Source organism: Pelecanus crispus, chromosome Z (genome assembly GCF_030463565.1).
Source record: "Pelecanus crispus isolate bPelCri1 chromosome Z, bPelCri1.pri, whole genome shotgun sequence".
Taxonomy (NCBI): Eukaryota; Metazoa; Chordata; class Aves; order Pelecaniformes; family Pelecanidae; genus Pelecanus; species Pelecanus crispus.
The window spans coordinates 37560530-37587027 of NC_134676.1; the positions used below are offsets into that span (position 1 = coordinate 37560530).

At 37.6% G+C, this 26498-nt stretch overlaps 1 protein-coding gene across 10 annotated transcripts in view; it reads left to right on the top strand.

The window, feature by feature from the left end:
* The window catches only part of DENND4C (DENN domain containing 4C), a 55280-nt gene that overhangs the window by 25656 nt on the left and 3126 nt on the right, over positions 1-26498 (top strand). For 2 of the 10 annotated variants that reach the window (XM_075727147.1, XM_075727156.1), the window contains 19 exons: positions 284-429; positions 1575-1610; positions 1850-1980; positions 2852-2984; positions 3470-3676; positions 4335-4463; positions 5240-5384; positions 5715-5861; positions 8116-8241; positions 9025-9159; positions 10459-11606; positions 13230-13410; positions 15063-15172; positions 18009-18184; positions 19208-19390; positions 20921-21110; positions 22026-22271; positions 24308-24425; positions 26076-26229. In XM_075727147.1, coding sequence (XP_075583262.1) covers positions 284-429; positions 1575-1610; positions 1850-1980; positions 2852-2984; positions 3470-3676; positions 4335-4463; positions 5240-5384; positions 5715-5861; positions 8116-8241; positions 9025-9159; positions 10459-11606; positions 13230-13410; positions 15063-15172; positions 18009-18184; positions 19208-19390; positions 20921-21110; positions 22026-22271; positions 24308-24425; positions 26076-26229 — 3841 coding nt within the window. Of the gene's footprint in view, positions 1-283; positions 430-1574; positions 1611-1849; positions 1981-2851; positions 2985-3469; positions 3677-4334; positions 4464-5239; positions 5385-5714; positions 5862-8115; positions 8242-9024; positions 9160-10458; positions 11607-12011; positions 12014-13229; positions 13411-15062; positions 15173-18008; positions 18185-19207; positions 19391-20920; positions 21111-22025; positions 22272-24307; positions 24426-26075; positions 26230-26498 lie in introns of all 10 variants that reach the window. The other 8 variants (XM_075727150.1, XM_075727153.1, XM_075727148.1 and 5 more) reach the window with 7 other exon arrangements.

A 26498-nucleotide genomic window follows, 5' to 3' on the forward strand; every position in this document is an offset into this window, starting at 1 on the left:
GTCATCTCCTTTTTCTTGCACAAAAAGTTAACAAACACAGTGAGCAGATTTCATGGGGGTGATTCCTTGCTGAGTATTGTTAACTATAGTGAAAAATAATTATTAAAAAAAAAAAGCTGTTGTTTTAATCTTCTAAATGCAAGTAGTGATAAGTAGTATTTGTTATTGATAAAGCAAATACTTCATGTATTAGCACTTTAAATATTTTACATTGACACTTTATATGTTAATTTCTTATGGAACTCATAAATGGTATTTAGTTGTGTGTTCCTTTTTATAACAGGATTTTTAAAAAGCAGAGACCGTGCCTATACAAAGTTCTACACGCATCTGACCAAAACGCAAATATTCAGCCGCTTTATTGAAGAGTGCAGTTTTGTGAGTGACAAAGATACTGGATTGGCATTTTTTGATGACTGCATAGAAAAGGTGAAAAACATGTAGCAATACTATTAAACTATATGCTTCTGTTCGTTTTGTGTTATTGTCCTGGTTTTTAGCTGTAAAGGTAAATACCCTCTGCAGCAAGTGTTTTGAGGGATTGGAATTCTTGGTGGTTATTGCTGAGTCATTTTCTTCATCTTCTTGCATGGTCATTATTTTCTATGTTTGTGCAGGAAACTTTCATTAAAGCCCTGTAGGATGTCAAGCTATAAGATCATGTCAGAAATACCAGTAGCTGACACTTCAGCACAATGCCATCCATGTCTTCCCTTTAAATGTTAGTCTGCAGTGTTGCTCTTTTTCATGCAATTTAAACTTAAAACACAAAAACATGCCTAGTGCTCCACTTGAGGTCAAAACTGATTTATATAGATACGATCCCTTCCATTGCTTCTCTTTTGTATGAGAAAGATTGCTGTAAGCCGTTCTTGTTTTTTGAAACAAAGTCTCTTCAGCATGTTTCTGGTCTAGATGGGTTACTGAGTTTACAGCTTCATCTGTAAAATGCCAAGTTCACAGTATAAAAATTAGGCGCCAGAGTATTGTATGTATTTTTAAAGTGTATATATATGATTTTTTTTCTGGGCAGAACCTTCATTTTCATACCAAGTTCTTACAGAATGAATCTTTGATTCAGTATTGATTCCAATCAAATTAACAGTTGTAAACAGACCACAAAATAAGTGTTTAAAAGTTTCTTTGCCTTTATTTTTCTTTCTGCTGAGTATGGGGTATAGAGTATGCATCTAGAGTATACTTTGTTTAATATTGTTAATAATTTGATATTATTGCAGGTTGTTAATGTGTTGCATACTTAAATTGTCATATTGCAAATATCTGCAAACCAGCAGTTTCCTTCAATTAAACTAAATGAAAGCACTTTCCTTTGACAGATTTAGGATTTTGTGTATTTAGTAGATAATGTCAACAGATTGAAAACATGCTGATTACTGTATTTTCTTACTTTCAGCAAAGGAAGTATTTGAAAAAGAGATTAATTGCTTCTACAGTAGTATGAAAATTTAGTGTTTCTTATTTAATATTTCGGTAAATGACACAGCTTTGATAGAATTATTTAGGATTTTTTTTGAGTTGAGAAGAAACTAATTTTTTTTTCCCTCTTCTCCCAGCTCTTTCCAGATAAAGGAACAGAAAAAGGAGAGAAGGTACTTTGCCCTTCAAAACATTTAGGGATATCTGATTGTGAAATAAAAAGTAAAAGATAAGGCTGTTGACTTGATATTTGAGTAATTAGAACAAATATAATTTATTTTATGTATTATATAAATAATCAAATGCAGTATATATTAAATATATTTTTACATATACTAACATAATTAATGTTAAAAAGGACATTTTATCCCAAAGCCAAACTCTGTGCTTAGAGTACAAACTCTGTTTTCAGGTTGATGTAGATTCCATCGAAGATGCACGGTTGATTGAGCTTGATGAGTCACAAAAAAGTGAACACACAGTGTTCATAATGCCACCAGAACCTCCTGCTGATGATGGACAGGACCGAGTGCCAAAGTACAGGTACAAGTTAAACAGCTACATGTAGTGAAACTAGAATGCTTATGATGTTAAGCAGGGCAGATGTTTCATCTTGCTGCAAGACTTGCCATAATATAATGGTCAGAAGAATCTTTAAAAAGATAGAAACTGCCTGGATTCTGGTAAGTTTCTGAAGCTCTAGAAGTCTGTTTTATGTGTGTTTGCGGGCATGTGGATTTTGGTTTTAATTTTTCAGTAACTTCTTGCCAACTTTATAGTTACACTTCTCTACATGTATTCATTGTCTTTCTTCCTGTTTGAGGCATTTATGTGTATTTCGTAGCAACTGCAGTGCACTTTGTTTCACAGTGGGAATGGCAGGGGATGGGTAGTGGATCTGCCCAGTACTATTAATCTGCAGCTGATGAACCAAAAGAACAAAATACCCACTCCACTTTTTAGACTTCTTTCATTCAGTGTTTTTCAGCCCTGTGCAGGAAGTGTGGAGTTTCAGACACTCTGGATATGATTTTTTTTTTTCCTTCCTGTCTCTCTTGGAGTTCACAAAGGTTCTGTTTCCAACTGTTGTCCTTGTTAATCATCATCTGTGCTTCCCTGACTGTCATGATATCGATGGCAGTCTTGTTCTTGTTTCCATTGCCTATGGATATTTAATGTTCAAGGCACTTTCTTGTGATATCTTGTGAATAAGACTAAAAGGATCTTGCTATCTTCTTTCCTTTTTTTTTTTTTTTATTTTTCTTCCCCCCCCCCCCCCCCCCCCCCCCGCCCCGGTTCATTAGTCTGTTTGTCGATTCTTTGCATGCAAGTTGTCTTTGTATGGCTTTCCTTCTATCAGCAGGTATGTGAAAAGCTTTTCTTTTCTGTTTTTTTCTCTTAATCATTTCTGTAGCTATAAAAACTTCCCACGACTAGATTTCAAGCTCTTTGACAGGCCACAGGAGCTCAAGCTGTCCTTCAGCAGACACCCAGCTGGAAACAGCATTTCAAATAGTCCAGCACTCATGGCAAAGAGGACAAAACAGGTCAGATGAGTCTTGTTGTAATCACTGTGTGAACACTGAAAGATATGAAGCTTTTTGGTAAAATTACCACTACCTATTTATACTATAAGTTAATGTTGTTAGAGGTTAGGTCTTTGTAACTATTGAGAATGAACACTTGTGAAAGAAAAAAACAGAAGGCAACAAATAAACAGATTAGCATCTGAGATTACAGTTTACTGTTAAACCCATTTTTAAGCTTTAGATTGTAATATAAAATAAAAGGAAATTAAAATTAAACTTTAATGGGGAAGGAAAAAAAAAAGACGATTAATTCTGATGCTAGTTTTTGCGTGCAGAGGGCCATAATAGGAGAGTAGTAAAAAGGGAGCTTCAGTTGAATGTTAGTCCATTATTATTAAATGCTTACTTTTAGGAAGTCAGCATCTGAGTTAGTAATGGCTACTAGATTCAGGATGTTATATCTTTTGTCTGCTTTCTTGTTTTGTTTTGTTTCACCCTTACAGGAGATAAAAACAGCCCATAAATTAGCTAAGAAGTACTATGTAAGCCCCCCCCAGTGGGCTAAGTGTCTCTTCAGTCATAGTTACAGCCTATGGTTTATTTGTCTGCCAGCCTACATCAGAGTTGCACATCCCAAGGTCAAAGCACTGCAGCAGGCATACGATGTTCTAATTAAAATGAGGAAAACTGATGTGGAACCACTAGATGAGGCAAGTGTGAATAAAAAAATGTTATCATAAACATGGAACAGTTCACCGCCGCCACCAGGTTAAGCATACTTAGGGTTTGACCTGTTTTAAAGCCACCTTGAAATGATCTCAAAGAAGTCTGCTTAACTAGGGCAACTGGAAATTCACTTCTGTTTTCATCACCAGCATAGTGTCAGCTGTGTCAAGTACTCCAACTTAGTGTTGCTAGTCTTCTCCCAGACTCCTTCAAGAAGGAAATTCTTGAATATCCCTATTTTTTAAATGTACTTTGAATTAATGTTTTGCAGCCCTACTGAACTGAAGGAATAATGGATTTGTGTGCAGCATACCATTCTTTCAGTAGTGTCCACAGGCACACAGCAGCAAGTTATCCTGCTTTTTGTGTGGGCATTTCCTTCCCTCCTTTATTTCACAAACAGAAGAGCCGAGTGGAAAAAATTCAGCATTCTCAACAATGTGACTGCTGATGTTATTTCAGCTCGTGTGATTTCCTGTTTAATTTTTGCTCCCTCTTCTGGCTGTTGAGTGTTATGTACTGAGTAGCTGCTCTCACATGGCTTTCCCTTTTACATGTGTAAAAGTTGGAAATCAGAGGACAACTTAAGCTGTTTCAAAATCCTTGTTATCACTCCATTTATGCATTTCTGTATCTTGTCAGGTCTGCTACAGGGTTGTAATGCAGCTCTGTGGACTGTGGGGTCAGCCTGTTCAGGCTGTGAGAGTCCTCTTTGAAATGAAAAATGCTGGAATACAGCCAAATGCCATCACCTATGGTTATTACAATAAGGTAAGAGAAGTCTTGATGAGGGATACTGGACCAATGTCTCTCTTGCTGTTGTCACTCCCCTTGTCCCGTAACATGCTACAGGATTTTAAAGATTGGTTTTTACAGCTCTTCACTTGGATTTGCTGATTCTGTTGGACAAGCAATCATTTTGGACATGCTTACAGTTCACTGGATCTACACTGTGTGGTTTTACACTGTTAAGTTTACATTCCTGTGCTGTTTGGCTAACCAAAATCTCTGCTGAAATACACATTTATAGTGTTTCTGTTTCCAAGTTATGGAACCTGTCTACTGCTTCCATGTCAAAACCATCTGTTTCTAGTTGTATCCTTTAAGGTAGCAGGATCCAAGATGGATGAAGGCTGGAATTAGGCTAGTGGAAGTAGCCTCCCCCTCTTTTCCTTGATTCCAAGTTCCTGTCATATGCTGGTGAAACTCCTCAATAAAGTAAACTATGTAAAGTAATAGGAAAAGAGGTGCTAATATGGTCTTTTGTTGCTACTGAAGTATAGAAATAAGAACAAAATCCACCTTGTTTACTTAAAGAAATCTTCATCCATTGTTCATTGTTACTCAGCTATGGTATCCAGAGCTGTGGGATAAAAGGAAACAGCTCATGAAAGGGAACAGCTTATAAAACCTCAAATACTTGCCCTTCTTCACATGGTTGACAGGAAATGCCTTTTTTGAGAATGGAAAGAAAAGCTTCTCACTGTACTGTATTTCCTAGTCTAACTTTCTTACTGTTTTTGTTATTGCAATGTCTCTTTCTGTAGGCAGTTTTAGAGTCTCCTTGGCCTAGCAGTAACCGCAGTGGCATATTCCTGTGGACAAAGGTACGAAATGTAGTTCGTGGCACAGCACAATTTAGGCAGTGCTTAAAGAAATCAACGCAGAGCCCACGAGTACCTGTGATATCAGGTAATGAGTTAGTTGAAATGGATTTATTTCTGCTGAACAAGAGCATGACATGCTTTCTGAGGCATTGCAGCTAACACTGTGGCTTTTACAAGTGGAAGATATTTCCTGAAGTGTGTAAAAATTGATAATTGCCAACTCGATGCTTGAAACAGTCCTGGAATGTCTTTCACACACTGAAGAATTAATTGTCAAATTCTGTGCTAGAATTTCATATTCTTATTTTATATGTGCAAGCAAAAGTATTTACTATTGTCTGAAGAGGTTAGAGTTGTTTAAAAACCTGAAAAGTTAAATCCTCTCTTACTAACCAGCTCTCGTTCATGTCTTTAGCTCTGCGGAGTACCACAGGTGGAAGTGATGGGGACATGGTGAGCCATGGTAGCGTGGATAGTTCTAATGATGCTAACAGTGGGGAGCACACTCTCTTCGTCAGTGACTTAGTCAGGCTTGATTCCATTGATAATCACTCTAGCACAGGTACTAGATTCTGCTGGGTTTCACTACTAACAGTCCCCCAAAAGGCTAAATTTTCTAGTCTCCTGTTGATTTTCCCTCCACAACCACCACCTTCCCCTCTTGAGCCTGTAGAGGATGAAGTATAGACTTAAACTTTGTAAAGAAAACGAAATACACTGTTGTTGAATATTACTCCTTTACTGTGGATCATGCTGCTTCTTTAGAGTGAACCATAGCAGAAGTACTGTTACGTTAGAATAAATGTCTTGCTGTGGGTCTCATGAACCTTGCTTTTTGTTCTAATCTTCAGAAAAGGTATGAAGTCTCTGACATATGAGTCTGTTCAGTTTTTGCATGTTGTCATTTATTCATAGAATAAATGATAGTCTGTGTGAGTAAAACCTTTCTCTGCATTAAAGGAAAGGAGTAAAAGTTGCGGAAGTGATTTGAAGCTAAAGCTTTAAAATGTGGCTCCTTGATAGTAATCCAGAAAGACCTAATTAGCATTCCTGGAATTAGTATGTTATGTTTCATTATAGTAAACTATGCTTTTAAAGCCCATATTCAAGCTTCTTAATAGTAGTTGCTAAACTTGGAAATAAATATAGAAATTATCTGTACCCTGTCATACAGTCTTTGTGAGACACCCTGGGAATGGAAAGGTAGGTGATAAGCTGGAGGAAAACTCTGCCTTTAAACGCAGGGTGCGCTCTTCCAGACAAACTGGAGTAAAAAGAGTGCACAGGACGTTAGTCACTTGAGATGGCAAGACAAAATTGATGGTTCTTCCTATCTCCTTTAGTACTGATTACATCCTACCTGTGCAGTCTCAACTAAACTTCCTTTCTGTGTGTACTTCAAAACTTAATGTACAAATGGTTCTTGCACACCCTTCATGTTTTTAATATCTTGAGCCTTTCTGTAAAGAGAACTTTGAGTCTGATTCCTGTGCTTCGCCTGATATGCCTGCCTAGATTACTGAACTTCCCTTCATTCTGCTCTTTGTTGCTTTGCTTTTTCCTCTTTGCTGTCTCTTGGGTGCTGCATTTGTCCTTGGCTATCACGGTGTGGGGTGCAGACTTATATGGTGTGAAGCCTTGGATGCACGTGTGCATTATTTCTACCCTTGAATGTTGCTTCTGCAGGTAATTCACCCATTTATTGATAGGGTGTTTTTACTTCTGTGCAAAGCAGGGATACTAACATTATTGAAATTATGATAGAGAGAAAATAAGGACTGAAGAATGTCAGAACTTACTTTTCTGTATAAAAGGTTTTTAATATAGTAGCCAAATGTAGTAATTGATGGCTGCTCAAACGTTTAAATTTAATTCTTTTTTACATGTTTGCTCTTTGGTAAAATAAACAGCAGTAATATATAGTAGATAAAATATGTCTGTTGCTCAAGTTTATGGAACTTCCTAATACCTTTCACACTCAGTAACTTACACTTTGATCTTTTTAAATACTATCATGTATTCTAATAGGTACTCTAAGGCATATAAATAATCCTGTTTAACATGTTCCCGTGGGATATGTCCCATGTAGTATTTTTGGTTTTTTGCATATGCAGCAGCACTTCAGATAAAAATAAAGAAAAGAGTTTCTAGATTGTTTCCTATGGCAGACTTTTTGGACTACTTTAAAGTGGTGTGAGGGTTTTGGGGGGGGGGGGGTTGTTTTGTTTTGTTTTGTTTTTAAAAGAATGAGTTACAGCTGTCAAGGGTAACTGGTATCATGGAGGAACAGGCTTCTTTTAAATGTTCAGATTCTTACTTTTTTCTATTGTCTTCTATAGTTTGCACTATAGCACAAAGGTGTAGCACAGTTTATGGTACAGTTCTTGTCAAGGATGTATTCATTGTTAGAAGTTTGCTCAATTACTGTTGCACTTGTCTAAATTTCTTGTGTAGATGCATTTGAGAATTTAGCTTGCCCAGCAATGAAATATTTCATGCTAATGAGAAGGGAAAGGAATGAAGGGAGATACAGTGCATTAAAAGTAGTTAGTCATATAGTGTTCCTGGGGGAATAACTTGTATTTAATGTAGTAATTAGAAAAGTAAATTTAGATTGTATAGCCTAATTATCTCTGCTGTCACTATCACCAAGCAGATCTGTGCACAGATTAGGCATTTTGGTGATCTTACTATGAACTTCTCTGGTGAAACAATATGTGAAACAAATTAATTTCAGTTCTTTTATTTTCTTATTGAAAAACAAATTTAGGAAAGAAAAATACATCTGAAGCATGTGTTTGTATTCCTTCAAACAGGTGGTCAGTCAGATCAGGGCTACGGATCCAAGGATGAACTTTTAAGAGATGATGGGGATAGTCTTCATGCAACTGAAACACAAGTAGAGAAAGATGTTTCTTCTAAAGCTGAAGACCTAATAGGAGGTTAAGTATGCATGTTTACATTGATGAAGGCTTTTTGTAATAAATCTACTTCGTGCATCAGACTACTACAAATAATGTATTGAATTCATAATGTTGCCAAGGTCAACATGTGACTGTGGTGGACTACTTCTGTGCCTTAGGTAATAGCAGTGGAATACATATAGGTAGAAATAGCCTTTTATTAGACTTATGTAATATAGATAGAAAAATTGGACAAGTGCTGGGGCACACTGTATTTTGTATTCTGTTCCTCTCATTTGTATATTTGAGAACTTGACCTGTTTTTTTGCTGTACCAGTTGACCTAATAAAAGGCACTTAATTTTTCCTACGAACTCTTCGCAGCTGTAGAAAATATGGTCATCTCCTGTCTTCTATTCAGATTTTGTCCTTAGTTTTTCTGTATTTTGACTTTCTCATTACTGAGTCTGTTTCATATCTGTGTTACTAGATCCTTAATGTGAGTTAGGGCTTCTAAAGTTGTCATTAGACAAATAGTCCTGCATGAAAATCTGAGAACTGCTGTTCTGCTCTACTTTGGTTAGTTGAAAAAATACCAAGGGAAGAAATTGGCATATGCTCTAACCTTGTGAACAGCTAAGCATAATACTGTTGACTGTCATCTGTCTGGGTATTTTTTCCAGGAAATGCTCAGTACCTAGTAGGAATGATCCTTCAGGTTGTAATTGCATACGGGAACAGTGTTTGAGTTTATATTTTCCATAACAGTGCAAATGAAATGATTTAGTTAAATTAACTAAAGTTCACGTTCTCTTTCTTGTAGAGGTTTGCACTGGGAAATCTGATGAAAAGCAACAGCTGAATATAGAAACTCATAGTCCAACAGACCCACCTGCTTGGGGTAACAGTATTGTGAAAGTTCCATCTGGCATTTTTGATAGCAGTGGAAGGAAGAGCAGTGGTGGTGAGTCACTGGGTGAAAAAGAGCTTGCTAAAGTCCTGATCTTGTCGTGCTATAGTGTTTTTCAATCTTGTTCATGCTATGAAAAGAAACAAAACTTCTATTCGAGGTGCAGATATCTCACACAACGTTTGCTTTCCACCATTATCCTTTGCAGGTGACTTAGAAGGAACCTGTGGATTCTAAGGTTGAAAATCACTGTTGAGTAGATTGAAATGAAGATTTTCCCTGTCCCGCACTGAGAGTGTTTCAGTTATATACTAGAAAACCAAGAAAATTAGGGTTTCTGCTCTTGATTTTGTCACCTAAACCTCGCTGACCTTGGACAGGTCTTGTTATTACTGTGGCTTACATTGCCAATGTATAACCTGGGAACAATGCATGTTGTCTTTGTGCCATACAAAATTTATTTACATATCTGGAGCTTTACGATGAGAAAGACTTATGGATATATAAAAGCTAAATCTCAGGGCTCTTTTTTTTCTGCCTCTGTGCCTGTCCTTGACTAAGGCAATATAGTCCAGCTTCAGTGCGGATTGATAGCAAAGAATTGAGTCTCAGACAAGAAGTTGCCCAGAATCTTTCTGGCAATTCTGAGAGCTGATGACTAGTCAGGAAGCAGCATCGATGTGAGACTCAAACATCCTCCAGCAGTGGATATGGTACATCAGGTTCTGTGTTGGGATCCTAATATAGTAGAATTCCCATACTTATGGAGGGTTTTGCCTAGCTAACACAGCTTCCTAGGCAATAAATATTTCCAATTCCCCCGAGGAAATAGGAATATTGATAAGATTAGTTTATGTCTTCCACATGCTAAATTTAATTAGCTTTTTCTAATATGGCTCTGTCATAAACAGAGTAATGCTTCTGTGTTGTGCAGACACACGATAGGTTTCTTTCAGAACCAGAATGGAGTTTGATGTATAGATCTGTGAATATAGGTCTGGAAAAAAAATATAGAGCAATGTTTACTTATAATTGTCCTTTCCTTTAGTTCATGGATGTAGTACCTGCTCTTTGCTGGGTGTTGGCACAGGGAAAGGAGGTAGAAGCCATAAAAGGCTTTGACTTCAAGGAGTCAAAGAGCAGATGATTTTTGATCTGCAGGATGCCTTTGCAGCCAGTAAAATAACTTGTTAATACTAATGTAACTTCTTAATGGATAACTTGAGATTGTGGTGCTCCCACTCTTCTCACTGGTAAGGAGATACAAGTTGTCACATTTCACATGATTTCCAGAAATAAACATTTTTGGTGGCTATGGATACCATATTAATGCCTTTTCTCTTTTAGAAACTGGTTCTAGCCCACTGTTCATAACTCAGGATTCAGTTGAAGATGTAGTCTTTGGTGATGTTGCTCCTAAGAAAACAAGTGAAAAAGGACAGAAGAGGCAGAAACTGTTTTCAGAGAGAAGCTGCAGTTTCAGCAGTGAAAGTAGAGCAGGAATGCTGCTTAAAAAAGGCAGCTTGGACTTGCATTCTAAAGAAATAGCAATAATGATGGGAGCAGATGCCAAGATCCTAACAGCAGCTTTATCTGGGGCCAAAGCTTCACCCTGTCTTATGAATAGATCCCACAGCTTTGAAACTATTGTTGACCAGCAGGTTTCTGGCATAAGTGGCACTTGGAGTTGTGTGACAGAGAGTGATTGGGAATTGGAGCATAGGTCTTCACCAGTGCTGGAAGAACCTGGGGAAGGGCAAGAGCATCTTGAGAATGGAAGAGATGAAAACATGACCACAGTAGAAGGCATGAACCTTGAACAGTCAGCTGAGTCCAAAAACCAGAAACCAGAATCCAAAGATGCAACTACTAAAAGGAATAGCTTTTATGGAGTGGTTAAGCCTATTGAAAGGGAAGATGTTGAAGTAGGCTTGGACCCTTTATCTTTGCTGGCTACTGACAGCGTGCAACCAAGGCATCCAGAACCTGAAGAAAAGTTGGTGTCACCAGTTGCAGCACGTAATTTGGCAGATGAAATAGAGAGCTATATGAATCTGAAGAACCCATTGGGTAGTAAGTTTCCCAGCATGGAACTGCACAAGACAGATAGGGAAGCAGAAGACTCTGATTCACTTGGTCACTCCCAAGAAAGGAGGTCAAGCCTGCCTTTGGATCCTGTCCTGCCATCCCCCGAGCCTTACGAAAATCGGAGAAGTCCTTCTGTCTCTAGATCCAAAACATTCACTGGACGACCAAAGCAACAAACCCATCCACGAGTTCAAAAGGAGCGGTCTTCATCTTTGACAGGACTAGGTCGTTCTTCTCCACATGGCTCATTAGGATCTGTCGTAACAACTTTATCCAATCTGAAGTTAGACAATATACTGTCTGGACCAAAAATGGATGTTCTGAAATCAGGCATGAAGCAGGCTGCCAATGTGGCCAGTAAGATGTGGGGAGTTGTAACTTCAGCATATAGCTACCCAGATGATGAGGCAAGTGTTTTTCAATATGAAAAATTTGGGGAGACAAAGTTAGAGGGTTAACGTCTGTGTCCAGAAGATTGCTTCATGAGATGGTACTTTTTAAGTATTGGTTTTTATTAGCTAATAAAAATTGTATTTTATACATGGTGGAGTTTTCCTCTGTCATTAAAAAAAACCAAAACCTTTTCAGACCAAAGCAAGTTAAATGGTCTTGATGCAGTAAACCTAAACTTTGACTTTGTTGTCAACATTAACCCTCCATTTATTTATTTATTTATATTTTTATTTATATTTAAAGAATCTGCACCAAGAAACCCTAGTAAGAACAAAATTATCTCATCTTAAATGATATCATACTGTCTGTCTTGTTTTAAAAATTAAGAAAAGGTTGTGAAAACAAATCACAAACCTAAGAAGTCAGGTTGGTGAGGATTAAAATTTAAAGTAGTAAAGGACAGCCTGAGATCTAGTAAATTCACTTGTCAGGAATTTGGAAACTAAATGTTATCATTCTTGTGTGAGCGCACTTGATTAACAGAGTCTTTTTCAGAGTAAAACATTTCAGAGTACAATGACATGAATGAAAGAGGAGATGGAGGGATGAATATTATAACTTCCTCTTTTCCATATGCATTTTGCTATTGTGCCTCCAAACACAGCTTTCTCTATTAGGAAGGCCTCTGCTTGGTCCAGTTAATCCTTTGATCTGGTGTTTGGCTTTAAGGATCTTTTGTCTGCCCTCTTCAGGCTGTTAAGATAGCTTCTTGTTCCCTTTTTCAAATTCTCCCTCCTTTCCCCAACCTCCATAAAAGGTGGGAAAGGGGAAGATAGCTGTCTGGCTTTATTTCTACGTGAAACAAATTTAACTGATGTTACTAATAGGGGCCTTTCTATTAAATTTAAAAAAAAAATTTTTTTTCTTAATTTTTTTTAACCAGATTTTGCCTGTGGCAATGAAAAGTCACTGGTTTGCTTTCTTTCCTGAGTGTTTTTTCCTGTGACCTAGGTCTTCCTGTGTTCCTTTCTATTATACTGACCTATTCTGTAGAATTTTGTTTAATGGCACATCATAATCACCTTAAAGTGACTTACTTCAGTTTCCTTCAAGGATCTCCTCATTCTCTCCTCTTTTATTTCTGCAACCTCCTTTTTTTAATATCCCAATTATTATACTTTGCCACAACCTGTGTCTTAGTGACTGTGTTATTGCTGCATCATTTCAGCTGGTATGTTTCATTCCTGTCTTCAATTCTGAAAATATTACTTTAACTTGGACTTTTTTTGGTAATTCCTTCATTTTGTGTAATGTCTGCCAAATCGCAATTTCTGCATCATTTTTTCTGTTTCTCCTGTAATGAAGATGTTTATATCCCTGTCACTTTGTCACTGTTTGATCCTCAGCTAAGTATTTTCACTGTTGAAGCCTTTCATTTTTCCAATATCCTTCTGGTTTGTCTGGTATCTGTTCTTTTTGGGGTTGCATAGATTTATCTTACATCTAATAAATTTTTTACATGAGGATTTCATCTGAATCTGCTACTTTAGTTATTTATTCATTAAGATAAAGATGGAGGTCAAATAATGGATCTGGAAGTACTCAAAAATGCTAATTTTCTTCTTCTTTTACTAAAGGAAAAAAACAGTCAACCAGACTTTAACTTCCCTGCTGGTTTTGAAGATAATGTTTTAGGAGATAATCCGTCATCAAGAACTGGAGTCCCAGGGCTAATTACGAATGAGCTTGCACAAAGCACTACTAGTCTTGGCAGTAGCAGTAGCAGTGGAGATGCAGGAAGACAGCATTACAGTGCAGGTGAGATTTTTGTTTGTTTGTTTGTTTCCCCCTCATGACTTGTTTATAATATAACAAACAGGGAAAACTATTATGTGTGAAATCATTCATAACAGTGGAAGCTATGGTAATCTGAAATTATTTCAAGCGCTTAAAATAAAGACAAGCAAATCTGTACTTCCATTCTATACTCTTCTCTTGCAGTAGCAAATAGCTAATGCGTCTCTCTTCATTGAATGTATAAAAAGTTGATACAAAATACAGGGATTTAACTGTAAAAATACTTCCTCTGTGTATGTGATAGAAGATTCTTAACTAGTTATAGCCAGGAACACCTTCTCATTCATGTAAAGTCCTAATACCCTGAAAGTTCTTGAAATATTAATACAGAAAAGCAGAGCAGTGTTCAAGAACTGCAAATAGTTGCATAAGAGAGGCAAATCTTTTGGGGGAGTGTGGGGGGACACCAAACCGAAAACAAACAAACAAAACCAACCCCACAGCCCCAAGCCCACAAAAAAACAAAGCAACACACAAAAACTTCATCAGCTTACTTTGGAACAGGAGGTATTGGATGTATAGTTGATTTGAAGTTGTGAAGGTAAATAATTGATGAATATATGTTGCTAAATTGTCCTGCCCCCACCACCCAGTTCTAAAACTAGATGAAGTAAATCTTATCATTTTCAGTTCAGATTTGATTCAATTAGATTTGATTCTTGTTTTGAGGAAAAGATGTGTTGCTGAACCAGCTGGGGGTTTGGTTTAGCTCTCTCTGCAGTACTTCAATGATGCAAATATCATAAAGCTATCTGCATCAAGAGGAGAAGAACTATCTTGGGGACCGGACATGAGCTGGCCCTGTCTAGCAAAATCTTGACAAAGTATCTTCTGGTTCCAGTTAGTTAGGAGGGTTATAAGAACTAACTATAAAGAGTGGCAGCCGCCAACAGGATATGTAAACTTTGTTCACAAATATAAATTTTAGCTGAAGAAGCAGAGGAGCCGCCTTTATGATGAGGGAACTCTGGTGGTGATTTTTTGAACAGGAAAGTTTGACTGGGCTTGTCAGAGGAAGTAATGCTGATAGTTTTGCTTCCTAAAACCGATTCCAGCCATATCCTTCTGGTAAATATATTGCAACTCCTTTTCCCCTTCTCCCAGGCAAAGCTCATAACCCTAAAACCCAGCTTTACCTAAGAAAGATTATTTGTTTTACTGCAATGTTATCCAGGGAGAACTTAAGCACAGTAATGGCATATTTGGTGCCATATGTCTCGCCTGGTACTATCCTTCTGTTTGCTATTTACATATGGATGTATCATTCAAGAAATCTTGAACAACTTTTTTGAGTATATATATTGAGCAATCTTACTGCTCTTTGCCATTCTTTATTCTTTCTTTGTATTTTCAGATTTTATTCACTGATGTTTTTTTTTCTTTACCAGTCTGTGAAATATTGTATTAGACAAAAATTACTTTGAAATGTTAATCACAAAAATTATATTTATCTATATTGTAATTATAGTATCAGTGAAGTTACAGAGCTACACGTATCTTTGGAGATCTTCTAGTACAATTTTCCGTCTTGGTTGAACAGAAATTATTTTCTTTGGGAATGGATGAATTTCTCTTTCCTTGAATACAAGACCCAAACAACTCTTTCTGTACAGGTGAAGTTTCATTCCCAAGAAGTATGAAAGTTCTAGATTCTGAGAAGTCAGAGCACAGCTCTTCACATAATACTAGTTTATCCAGCATTTGCCAGAACTATGCAATGGAGGTAAGATTAATAAACTCATAGATGAAAGATATAATTATTCAATATTACTGTATGCATTAATTACCTGTTTAGCTGGGTTGTGCTTGGATTTTTCAAAATTATTTTTTTCCATATTTCTACTGCAAAGATGCTTGATACCGTCACACCCTGGGCTAAAAGTAGCTGTAAAAAAAGGAAAGTGTGTTAAACACTTTTATATATCTGTCGTATATAGAGAGATGAGACAATTGAGGGAAGGATCAAAAATTGAAATGAGACAGAAATTTGAGAGGAAACAAGATTTTTTTTTTTCAAGTTTTTTGGGGGGTGTGTGTGTGTCCCGGCTTATGAAAACTATGTGTTATTACTAAATAATTGTGGTGGGTTGACCACAGCTAGCAGCTAAGCCCTCACCCACACACTTGCTTACTCCCCACTCATCAGGATCGGGGAGAGAATTGAAAGGGCAGAAGCAAGGAAAAAAGCTTGGAGGTCAACATAAAGACAATTTAATAAGTGAATTGGGGGGAGGGGTGCGGAACAGGAGGGGGGCAACAAAAAATAAGTGATACAAAGAAAATCAGTCAGTACCATGACACCCCAAACAACAGCTACCTTGGAAAAACTGCCCCCCTCCCCGCCCCAGTTTTATCGCTGAGCGTGATGCTTTATCGTATCTGTTCAGTTAGCTGAGGTCAGTTGTCCTGGCTGTGTCCTCTCCCAACCTCTTGTCCACCCCCAGCCTCCTCTCTGGGTTGGGAATAGAATGAGAAAGAAAAGGCCATGGTGGTGTGTAAGGCACTGCTCAGCAATAGCTAAAACATTGTTGTGTTATCAACATGGAGTTGGTCACCAGTCTAAAACACAGCACCATAAAGACTGCTATGAAGAAAATTAACTCTATCCCAGCCAAACCCAGCACAATAATGGTTTAGTATGTCTCTCTGTTTCAGCTATCACTTGTAGGTCCTTTCAGACTTCAGATACATCGGCAATGGTCACTGCATTTGTCTTGGTTGTTTTTCTTTTGGCTGTAGAGTTATTTTGCTAGGTCCCATGTAATTTTCTTTTATGTTTGATCTTCTGGTGTTCTAAACTTCTCAAAATTCTGCACTGCATTATATAAGGGATGTAGCATAGTAAAAGAAAAATGTTGCCGTTGAGCAAATATCTAAAATATATGTTGTGTTGATCTAAAATGTATTACATGCTGTGTTTGGTGGTGGTTTTTATTTTTTTTTTTTCCTGTGAGAGTGAAACAAAGTAAGAGGAAGCCTAAAAAATAAGGATTATAGACCATTCTTCAGCAAGAACAGGATTATTTTTTTACCTTCTTTTCTCCTGTTCTCAATCTAGTTTGGTAATGAGACTTTTATTAGGTAAAAAACAACTTTCTGTTTTTTCCACTTGTATTGGGTTTGCATGGCAAGGTTTTGGGAGCAGGGAGGCTACAGGGGTGGCTTCTGTGAGAAGATGCCGGAAGCTTCCCCCATGTCTGATAGAGCCAGTTCCAGCCGGCTCCAAGACAGACCAGCCACTGGCCAAAGCTGAGCATTCAGTGACGGTGGTAGTGCCTCTGATAATGTATTTAAGAGGGGAAAAAAACTGCTGCGCAACAGCAGCTGGGAGAGAGGAGTGAGAATATGTGAGAGGAACAACCCTGCAGACACCAAGGCCAGTGAAGAAGGAGGGGCAGGAGGTGCTCCAGGCACCGGAGCAGAGATTCCCCTGCAGCCCCTGGTGCAGACCATGGTGAGGCAGGCTGTGCCCCTGCAGCCCATGGAGGTCCACGGTGGAGCAGATGTCCACCTGCAGCCTGTGGAGGACCTGACATCGGAGCAGGTGGATGCTCCCGAACGAAGCTGTGACCCTGTGGGCTGGAGACCCTGCCGGAGCAGGCTCCTGGCTAAACTTGTGACCCCATGGGTGACCCATGCTGAAGCGTTCTGCTCCTGAAGGACTGCACCCCATGGAAAGGACCTGTGCTGGAGCAGTTCATGAAGAACTGCAGCCAATGGGAAGGACCCACATCAGAGAAGTTCGTGGAGGACTGTCTCCCATGGGAGGGACCCCATGCTGGAGCAGGGGGGAAGAGTGAGGAGGAGGAAGTGGCAGAGACGTGTGATGAACTGACTGCAACCCCCTTTCCCCGTCCACCTGCTCCAATTGTGGGGATGAGGTGGAGAAGTTGGGAGTAAGGTTGAGCCCAGGAAGAAGGGAAGGGTGGGAAGAAAGTGTTTTAATATTTGTTTTTTATTTCTGACTACCCTACTTTGACTTTTGTTTGGCAATAAATTAATTTCCCCTAGTCGAGTCTGTTCTGCCTGTGATGGTAACTGCTGAATGATCTCCATGTCCTTATCTTGACCCATGACCCTTTTGTTGTATTTTTCTCCCCCTGTCCAGTTGAGGAGGGGGAGTGATAGAGTGGCTTGGTGGGCACCTGGCATCCAGCCACATCACTATAAAGGTTTCTTTTGTGTTTGGTTGTTTGGCTTTTTTTTTTCTTTTTTGGAGAAGCAGACATGCATTTACTTACACAATTCAAAACAATTCATATATGCTGAAGGCTTCATAGGAGCGAGCAATGGCAAATGCTGGATTAGTAGCATTTCAGGGTTATGCTTCTTCCAGGTCTCAAAATACCTAAGAAAAATAAATTATTAGTATTTGCATTTTATAGGTAAGACTTATGCGGACAAGATGACTCTGAGTATGGCAAGTAAGTAGTGTTGAACTCATGCCTCCCAGCTGACATTCTGATACCTGTTAAGCTCCTGTGGATACTAAGGCTATAAAGCAAATTATAAAAGAACTCTGAAACAAGACAGATAATATTCATTCTTTGCTGTTCTAGGTATTGATGTCAAGCTGCTCTCAATGTAGAGTTTGTGGTGCTTTGGTTTATGATGAAGAAATTATGGCTGGATGGACAGCAGATGATTCAAACTTGAACACTACCTGCCCTTTCTGTAAAAGTACCTTCCTACCTTTACTTAATGTTGAATTTAAAGACCTACGTGGTTCTGCAAGGTTAGTGGGTTTTATAGATACTCTTTTTCTGCCTTTGCACTTGTACATGGTTATACTTTTTTCATAAAAGGATCTCCCAGTATTTTTGTCTAGAAGTTCAGAAGAATGTCACTGCCTGTTCGATGGTCATGATTGTACTGAAAGAAATTAGAAGTCACGTAAACTATTGAGTTTCATTGTAAAACAGCCAAAAAGCAAAGAGCTGGTTGCCTTTTTACCACTTTTTCTTTTTGTATTTTCTTTATAAGCATAACTGTACAGAAGGTGTGTGTTTTTGTTTTGTTTAGCTTTTAAAACAAAGCTAATGGATCATGAACTTTTTAAAAGTATATAAAGCAGTGTTTTAATCTGTCAGCAAAGAATTTCTTCCGAAGTAAATAAACTAACAGGTTTTAGTTACAGATGCTCCAGCTTACTGTTTCTGCAGTAGTTCTCCAATTTAAGCTTCTCTGCTTACTATTTTTACCTCTTTTAATTGCACTGTGAAGGCTGGAACTTACTTTAAGGTAATTTAAAATGGATTCTTACTGTAGTGGTTGTTGCTGTGAAACGGAGCTTCCATTAGTGTTATCTAATGCTGAAACTGAACATCTGTAGACTATGTACTTAAAAAACCTTAGCAAAGCAAGACACGTTCCTGTTATCTTGTGCCTATAATGGTGTATGGTCTCCTAATCTGTAAAGTCACTTTACAGTAACAGCCATTTTCAGTGATGTGTCAGCTATTGATATATTGTTTGGGAACCATGATGAACTAAGGTCACTTGTAATGACTTACATCTAGTGTAGGATTTCTTATTTTGCAAATCAAATCTCTGTATGTGTTCGTTTACTCTGCCTATATAAGATACAGTGGAGAGAGTAGGATGAAGTTTGTGTCCTGTTGTTAAGCTTTTTAATGTTGTGTTTCCTTATTTTTGCTACTTTTTGACAGTAAATATAGAAAATAATAACTATTTTAATGACTTTATGCTTACATCTTAACCTTTGTATTTCTCTCCCCTCCCATTCGTGTTGTAACAGCTTTTTCCTGAAGCAAAGTACCTCAGGAGATAGTTTACAGAGTGGTACCCTTCCATTAACCACGGATCCCCTTGAGCAGAAAATGTTGTCCAGTCCAGCTGTTGCTGACTTGATCAGTTTTTCAGATCACCCACAGTCCAGCCACACCATAGCTGAAGAAACTAGCTCTGCAGCTGAGCAGAGGTAGGTAAAACTGGGTTGTTCTGTCAGAAATGTATCAACACTTCCAGTGTTTCTCCTCTACTTCTGAAGTGAAGGTTGGCTTATTTACCAAATATGGTGGAGAAGTACAGTTGTAACTGGATGATCATCTGTTTCCTCTCATTGTTTCTGCATGTTTTAAGCGTGCTTTTATCAATTTGAACTAAGCTCATTCCACTAAATGAGTGGGTTTTAGAGAGGTAACTAAATCTTCAGGTCCATCCACTACTGAGTAATAGGTAAAACTTCTACTCAGTATTGTTAGAACACACTTACCTTTTAAAGAGACACAGAAATTTAAGTAATACTCCTCCTTTCTTTCTGTTTAGAATTTAACAAGAAGGACACTGCATTATGAGGAAAAATAAGTCCATGTGCTGGAACACTCTTTTTTGAGAGAAAGCTCTTGGAGCACTCAACACTTGTACTGAACATGTGTTCTATGACAAATAATACTGATGTAAAACTGAAGCTCTGAAAAACAATACCACTTTTAAAACAGTTTGAGGAAAGAAGCATTAAGGAAAAGGTGTCATGTTGGAAGAGGGAGGAACTGAAATAGTGCTGCTATGAATTGTGACCTTTTTGCTGGGATTTGTTGACTTTTTTGTAATAGGGTTTTTTTAAATCATTATTCAGTTTGGAATTGTTGAGTATCAATGCCTGTGAGCTAATGAGCAAATGGCTGTGTCAGACTGTTAAAATTTAAATTGATGTGATAGTCTTAATACTCTAAAAATGAAAGGTGGTATTGCTTATGTTAATCTCTTTACTTTGGTGTCATATTTTTAACTAAAATCACACTTAGAGTGAAGGTTACCTCTGAATTAATCTCTACCCTCTCTTTGCAGATTATTTGGAAGCAGATACTTTGTTTCACTTGTTTTTTCTTCTGTATTGTAGTTGAATTGTTTTTATCCATTGTTTCAGTTATAAGGGGCACAAAATGAATATTCCCAGATCTGCAAGCAGCTTGATTGTATGGGTTAAATTTGACAAGCCTGTAATAGGAGTTTCCTTAAATTATCTTGTTGGATGAGTTTGACACAATTTTTTTTTTCCAATTATTTTGGCATGCAACTTATAAGTAGTTTTCTATAATATTTTTGCTCTGCTTATGACATTTAGAGAGTAAACACAAAGGGAAGAGGAAGTAAAAATGAGCATAGTCAGAACAAGATAGTCTTTTTGTGTTGACAAAACTGTATGTTGCTGTTTTTCTAAGCAAGGTAAAGCTATACCAGAGCGATACCTATACAGAACTGCAGTGCTTTCAGATTCATGTCTTAGGATATACCTAGCTGCTTTTCTGGAGGGATGGTTATGCTGTTCTGAGAGGCATTTTGTTTTGTTTTCCCTAAACTGTGGAGCTAACTGGGCAAATATGATTCCCTATTAATAGAGAAGCTTGGCTGGGATACTTACTTGGCAGCCTTTCTCTGCTTCCTTCCTGTTGCCATAGGAATGCTGAATAGTTTCATATTAGCATATTCTCTTCTAAAATCCAAACAGTGATGTGGCAGAAGAACAGAGTAAAGATCTCAGAACCATGAAGACATCTGCCAGTAATCCACCAAAAAGGGGAGTGTCCTTGACTCGGAGCCACAGTGTTGGAGGTCCACTGCAAAACATTGATCTTTCCCAGAGACCGTCTCATGGCATTTCAACAGCTAGTCTTCCAAATAGTTTGCAAGAAGTTGTGGTAAGTCTTGAAGCTGTACATTCAGTTGACAGCAAAATATTGAATGCAATGAACTTAAAATGAATAATGTTCTACTACTAGCTTCTTGTCCATTTGGGGAATGGGAATGACCAACCATATTTTCATGTTCTTATGACAAAAAAAATCTTGGTTCAGTTAATCTAAAATTGTTTTTTTCAGTACGTTGTACAAATGGTGCTGCTTGATTTGAAATGTTCTCTCTAGCAGAATGAAGCTAGTCTTTTCCTTCTAAAACTGGAAGTTTGTTTTAAAAGTAACCCAACTTCTACAGCAGACTAAACACAATAGTGAAAACAACACACTGTTGCGAGAGCATTTGCTTTTGTTTGTTCCTTTTCCACACATTTACTTACACTCCTCTATGTTCTGTTAGGCTTACCTGTTGAGTGGGTGGAAGAAGGAAGAGATAGTGTTGAGACTATTACATTATTCTTGCAGGTGAAACAAAGTGTTTCTCCTGTGTCCTGGTGCTTTTTTTTTGTAAGAAGCTGTCTTAACATGTGAACTCATGATTCAGTTCCACAGCTGATGTAATTACTGAAATTTTTCTGCAATCTCCATAGCCACTGGCTTAGTACCAGCTTAGATAGCTTGAAACTGCACAGTCAGGAACAAGTTATAACAAATCAGCATTTTCTCTTTTTCACGTAATAGAGAGAACTTAGGTGATTGTTCTTTGAAGTTAAGAAACTTGAAGAACTTGAAGTCAAAACTGCTGATGCTATTAAAGCTACTGTGTGTTCAGTACTTCCAGGGGCTTCTTCCAAATATCAAAAAAAACTCTGCAATGGGGGATTTTCAGGGCAAGTAATCCTGAATATTATTTCTGGAAGAAAAATCTTTGATTTTGTAAAAAAAGCAATTTTTCTTTTGTGTGTGTTGTTTTGGTTTTAGGATCCTTTAATAAAAAGACCTAACCCTCTCCCTGTATCTGTACCCTACTTGAGCCCTTTGGTACTGCGTAAGGAGCTTGAGTCACTGTTGGAAAATGAGGGAGAGCAAGTAATTCATACGTCCAAATTCATCAATCAACACCCCATAATTTTCTGGAACCTAGTTTGGTATTTCCGACGGCTGGATCTACCTAGCAACTTACCTGGACTCATTCTAACATCTGAACACTGTAATGATGGAGTGCAGGTAAGTGGCTTCTTCATATTAGAACTACAGATATTAAAGTAAGCTAAATTTGAGAGTTTGGTTCAAAAAAACTGCGCTAAGTTTTTAAGTAGCTTGGATCTAGGTTCCTGTTTTTTTTCCTGGTTTTTATAATACAAGCAGATAGATTTGTTTTCCACAAGGAATCTTGAAGGAACATGAGTGAAAACAGCATTCAAATTCTAGTCAAGCTGTTCTCTTTTAAAAAGCCAGAGAGTAAGATTCATTAAAGAGAAAGCTGATACATGGAAGGAAACAAGATGTGTCTGTGGAGAACTCACAAATTGCAATACATTGTAATCCACATAGTGTGGGTTACATACTTCAGTATATAAACCTTTTAAGCTATTGGTCAATATTTTTTGTTCTTTTCTACTAACAGTTTTTGCTATTCAAATTCCACTGAGTTTCATTACTATATGAATAGAACAAAAGAATGTAGAATGGATGCTATCTTTTGAGTATTTTACTTTTCCCATTTTGAGCAGATGTTTTTCTGAAACCTATTTGATTAGCAAAGTTTAACCTATTTGATTAGTAAATAACAAATTCAATAGGTATTTGTATATGATGAACATAAAAAAGCAGTATTTTCCTATCTACCTGTATGTACTTGAAGTTTAAAATTCTCTCCCTCAATTTTCAAAAGACTACCCACCTAGAACCAAGAACAATTTTCCAAGAAACGTAGTTGAAGATCAGTACTAATGAAATCTAAAGCATACTTTAGCCCCTCAGTATGAGAGGGATATTCAGTTGCTGGAGTGTGTCCAGAGAAGGGCAATGAAGCTGGTGAAGGGTCTGGAGCACAGGCCTTATGAGGAGCAGCTGAGGGAACTGGGGGTGTTTAGCCTAGAGAAGAGGAGGCTGAGGGGAGACCTAATCGCTTGCTACAGCTACCTGAAAGGAGGTTGTACTGAGGTGGGTGTTGGTCTCTTCTCCCAAGTAGTTAGCGATAGGATGAGAGGAAATGGGCTCAAGCTGTGTCAGGGGAGGTTTAGATTGGATATTAGGAAAAATTTCTCCATGGAAAGAGTACTCAAGCATTGGAACAGTCTGCCCAGAGAGGTGGTGGAGTCACCATCCCTGGAAGTGTTCAAAAAACGGGTAGATGTGGTACTTTTGGGACACGGTTTAGTAGGCATGGTGGTGTTGGGTTGATGGTGGGACTGACGATCTCTAGAGATCCTTTCCAATCTTAATGATTCCTAGTTTTTACTTTCATTAAAAAATAATCCAGCCACCAAGCCAGGAAACATGAAATTACTACTCTACCCTGAATTGGTTTAGTGGTGGAGTTGGTAGTGTTAGGTTAATGGTTGGACTTGATGATCTTAGCAGTCTTTTCCAACCTAAATGATTCTGTGATTCTATACTGGAAAAATACAACGCATTAGCAGGGAAAACCACAAGATGGGACATAGTCTCTTGTAATCACTACTTTAAATTGACACACTCGTGGTAAATTTTCTTGCCTACTAATTCTTATTTTATTAGTGATTCCAGAGGCACATAATTTTATAAAACAATTATGGAAGTATTGTTTGGTGTGCCATATATCTTTAATGGAAATAAATGGTTCATATTTGTGTGCAAATATAGATTCTTTCTGCTTGTTGGGAAGAACAACACATAGACATGCACACCAACTCTTAATCAGGTCAGAAGATACTAACATGTGGCATGATAAGTGGTACAAATCAAGTAATGTGTTTGGTGCACAAAAAATATTTTTGGATACATACTCATAAATATTTTCTTCAGATACCTGTAGAAAACTGAATGGTCTTCATATGTTAAGCTAAACTAGAAAAGGCAATTAAATGTTGCAGTACTTGTGACTTTGCTCTGGTTGAGTGCAGTTTCCTGTAGAAGACATCAACAGTTCCTGTTTGTTAGATTCAAGATAAATAAAGTAAACATATTTTTGTTTACAAGATGAGTAAAAGAGCAGTTTTTTAAATAATAAGACTGTACTGATTTTTTTAAAACTTTTTCCCTTTCCTCATGTTTTTTAGCTTCCTTTGACATCTCTTGCTCAAGATAGCAAGCTAGTATACATCCATCTTCTGTGGGATAATACCAACCTCCACCAAGAGCCAGGGGATCCACTATATATATCTTGGAGAAATCTCAGTAAGTAAAGCAAATGTTACAGAAAGCAGAGGGAGCAGAGGCTGTGGAAAGAAATAGTTGGTTTGTAGTGTCTGAAATGTATACAGCCCATCAAGTTGAAATGCTTTTTTAGTGTGTGAAGCATCTGCAGTCCCTTAGGTACTTGGCACAGTCTCAGTGTCATCTTACTGATCTGTGTGAAAAGGTATGTTATCTGTTCTTTGTATGCAATACACTTATAAACAGGGTGGGAGGATTTGCCCTAGACATGTGCTAAATAAGCTTCACCTGATTTGAATGTTTCACTGCATTATCTGGTTATACCTATGCAGGCATGAAGAAGAATGTATTACAAAAAAGTATCTAGTGCTTCTATAAATGAATGAAAGGTCACAAGTCCCATTAATATATATATTTGGGATCCTACTTGGCTGTCAAAAAGTAAGATCCAAGAAAGCCTTTGTCTACCATAACTTGATTTGGAAGGAAGAAAAAACCAGCAGACTGGTTATGAGAACTTGGGGACTTCATTACTTCTGATCAGCAAAAACCCTTTGTTGACCTAAACTTCTCAGTCTGTGTTTTAACTTTTAAAAACTATGCTAAAAGCTAGATAGCATGCTAATTCTGGTTCTAAGGAAGAGAAAAGGGTTTGTTGAAAAGTGTCTTAAAAACAGACTGATCAGAAAATTACAGTCAAGAGCACAGAATAAGATGTGGTGTTTCCCTCAGCATCTACAAAAGCATATTGATTTGAGCATAATATGTGAAGAGCATCCCCAAAGCATTCAGACATGAAAGAAGATGCATAAATGTATGTATTTATGTAAACAAAAGGAGCAAAAGGCCTGTTTTAAAGAAGTAGTACTGGTTGTAGATAGGCTCTACAGCAGTGTCAGGAAGTATTTGGAAGACAGGAAATTACATTTGTAAACCATCATATATGTCACTTTTATGAAAACTTTAGGTTGGGGTGATTGTGATTACTTGCCTTGGTCTACATTTCATTTACATGCCACGTGCTTGCTGCCTAATCTGTAGCCTTATTTTTTTGCCAGTAAATGGACTTACTCTTCCCTCATGAGTCACTGTTTTCCAAAGCATAATAGTTCAGTGTTATTGTGGAAGTGGCAATGTAAGCAACAAATCATGATGGTAAATGTCCTGACAATTTTCTCTCCCATTTGGTGCAGCTGTGCATTATCTATTTCAATATGTAGCCCAAAGTTGTTAATGAATTGTAGGTGGCTTTTAAGAAGGGCTTTGAGAAGCCTTTCTTAAAGAAGCTTTAAGAAAAGTTCCTTTGATAAGAAACGTGACTGTGTTTTCTTTTATTTCTTTTCCTTTGTGTAAAAATAACCTTCTTGGAGTGAACTTAGCAATAAATCTGAGCTAACAAACTATCACAGGCAACATCTGATGCTGGATGCTCTTCAGTGTCTTGCATTTCTCTGTCATGTGGGAGCTCTTGCACATGGATACTTGATGCATCATCTCACTTTTGTGGTGGCGTAAAGACTATAAGCAGACAAAGCCTTTCCATTGTAACAAATTTCTGTAGATTGAGGAGAAGTTCTGTATATATCTCACTTTCTGAAATACCTTCTGCTTATTAAAGTGAAAAAAAAAGATCTTTACTGTTTTAATAATCTATACTGTTGCATTTCCCAGATTCTTCTGAAAAGAGATCATCCACAGTGGCAGAAGACCAGCAGGCAATAAACACTTTGTTGGAGAACATCAAACTAAGTATTGAACACAATAATGTTGATAAACCAATCAACCTCCTTCTACAGCAAGTTAAGCCAGATGTGAAACGACAGAGGTAAAGGAGTAATCTCTTCTTACTTTCTCCCCACTTGAAAGTTAAACAAGATCAGACCATATACCCTTCATAATTATAATTCCATAAGGACTTCTCAGGAATATTCAGTTTCATTTGTGTCCACCAAACACTGTGTATATTTGTTTATGTCCATGTTTACAAACAGATGCATTCTGTAGCCATATGCATAATTCATCCAAATCAAATGGATAAATGTAATTCTTTAATCAAAATGGACATTTTACAAATGAATAAGAAAAACACAGATA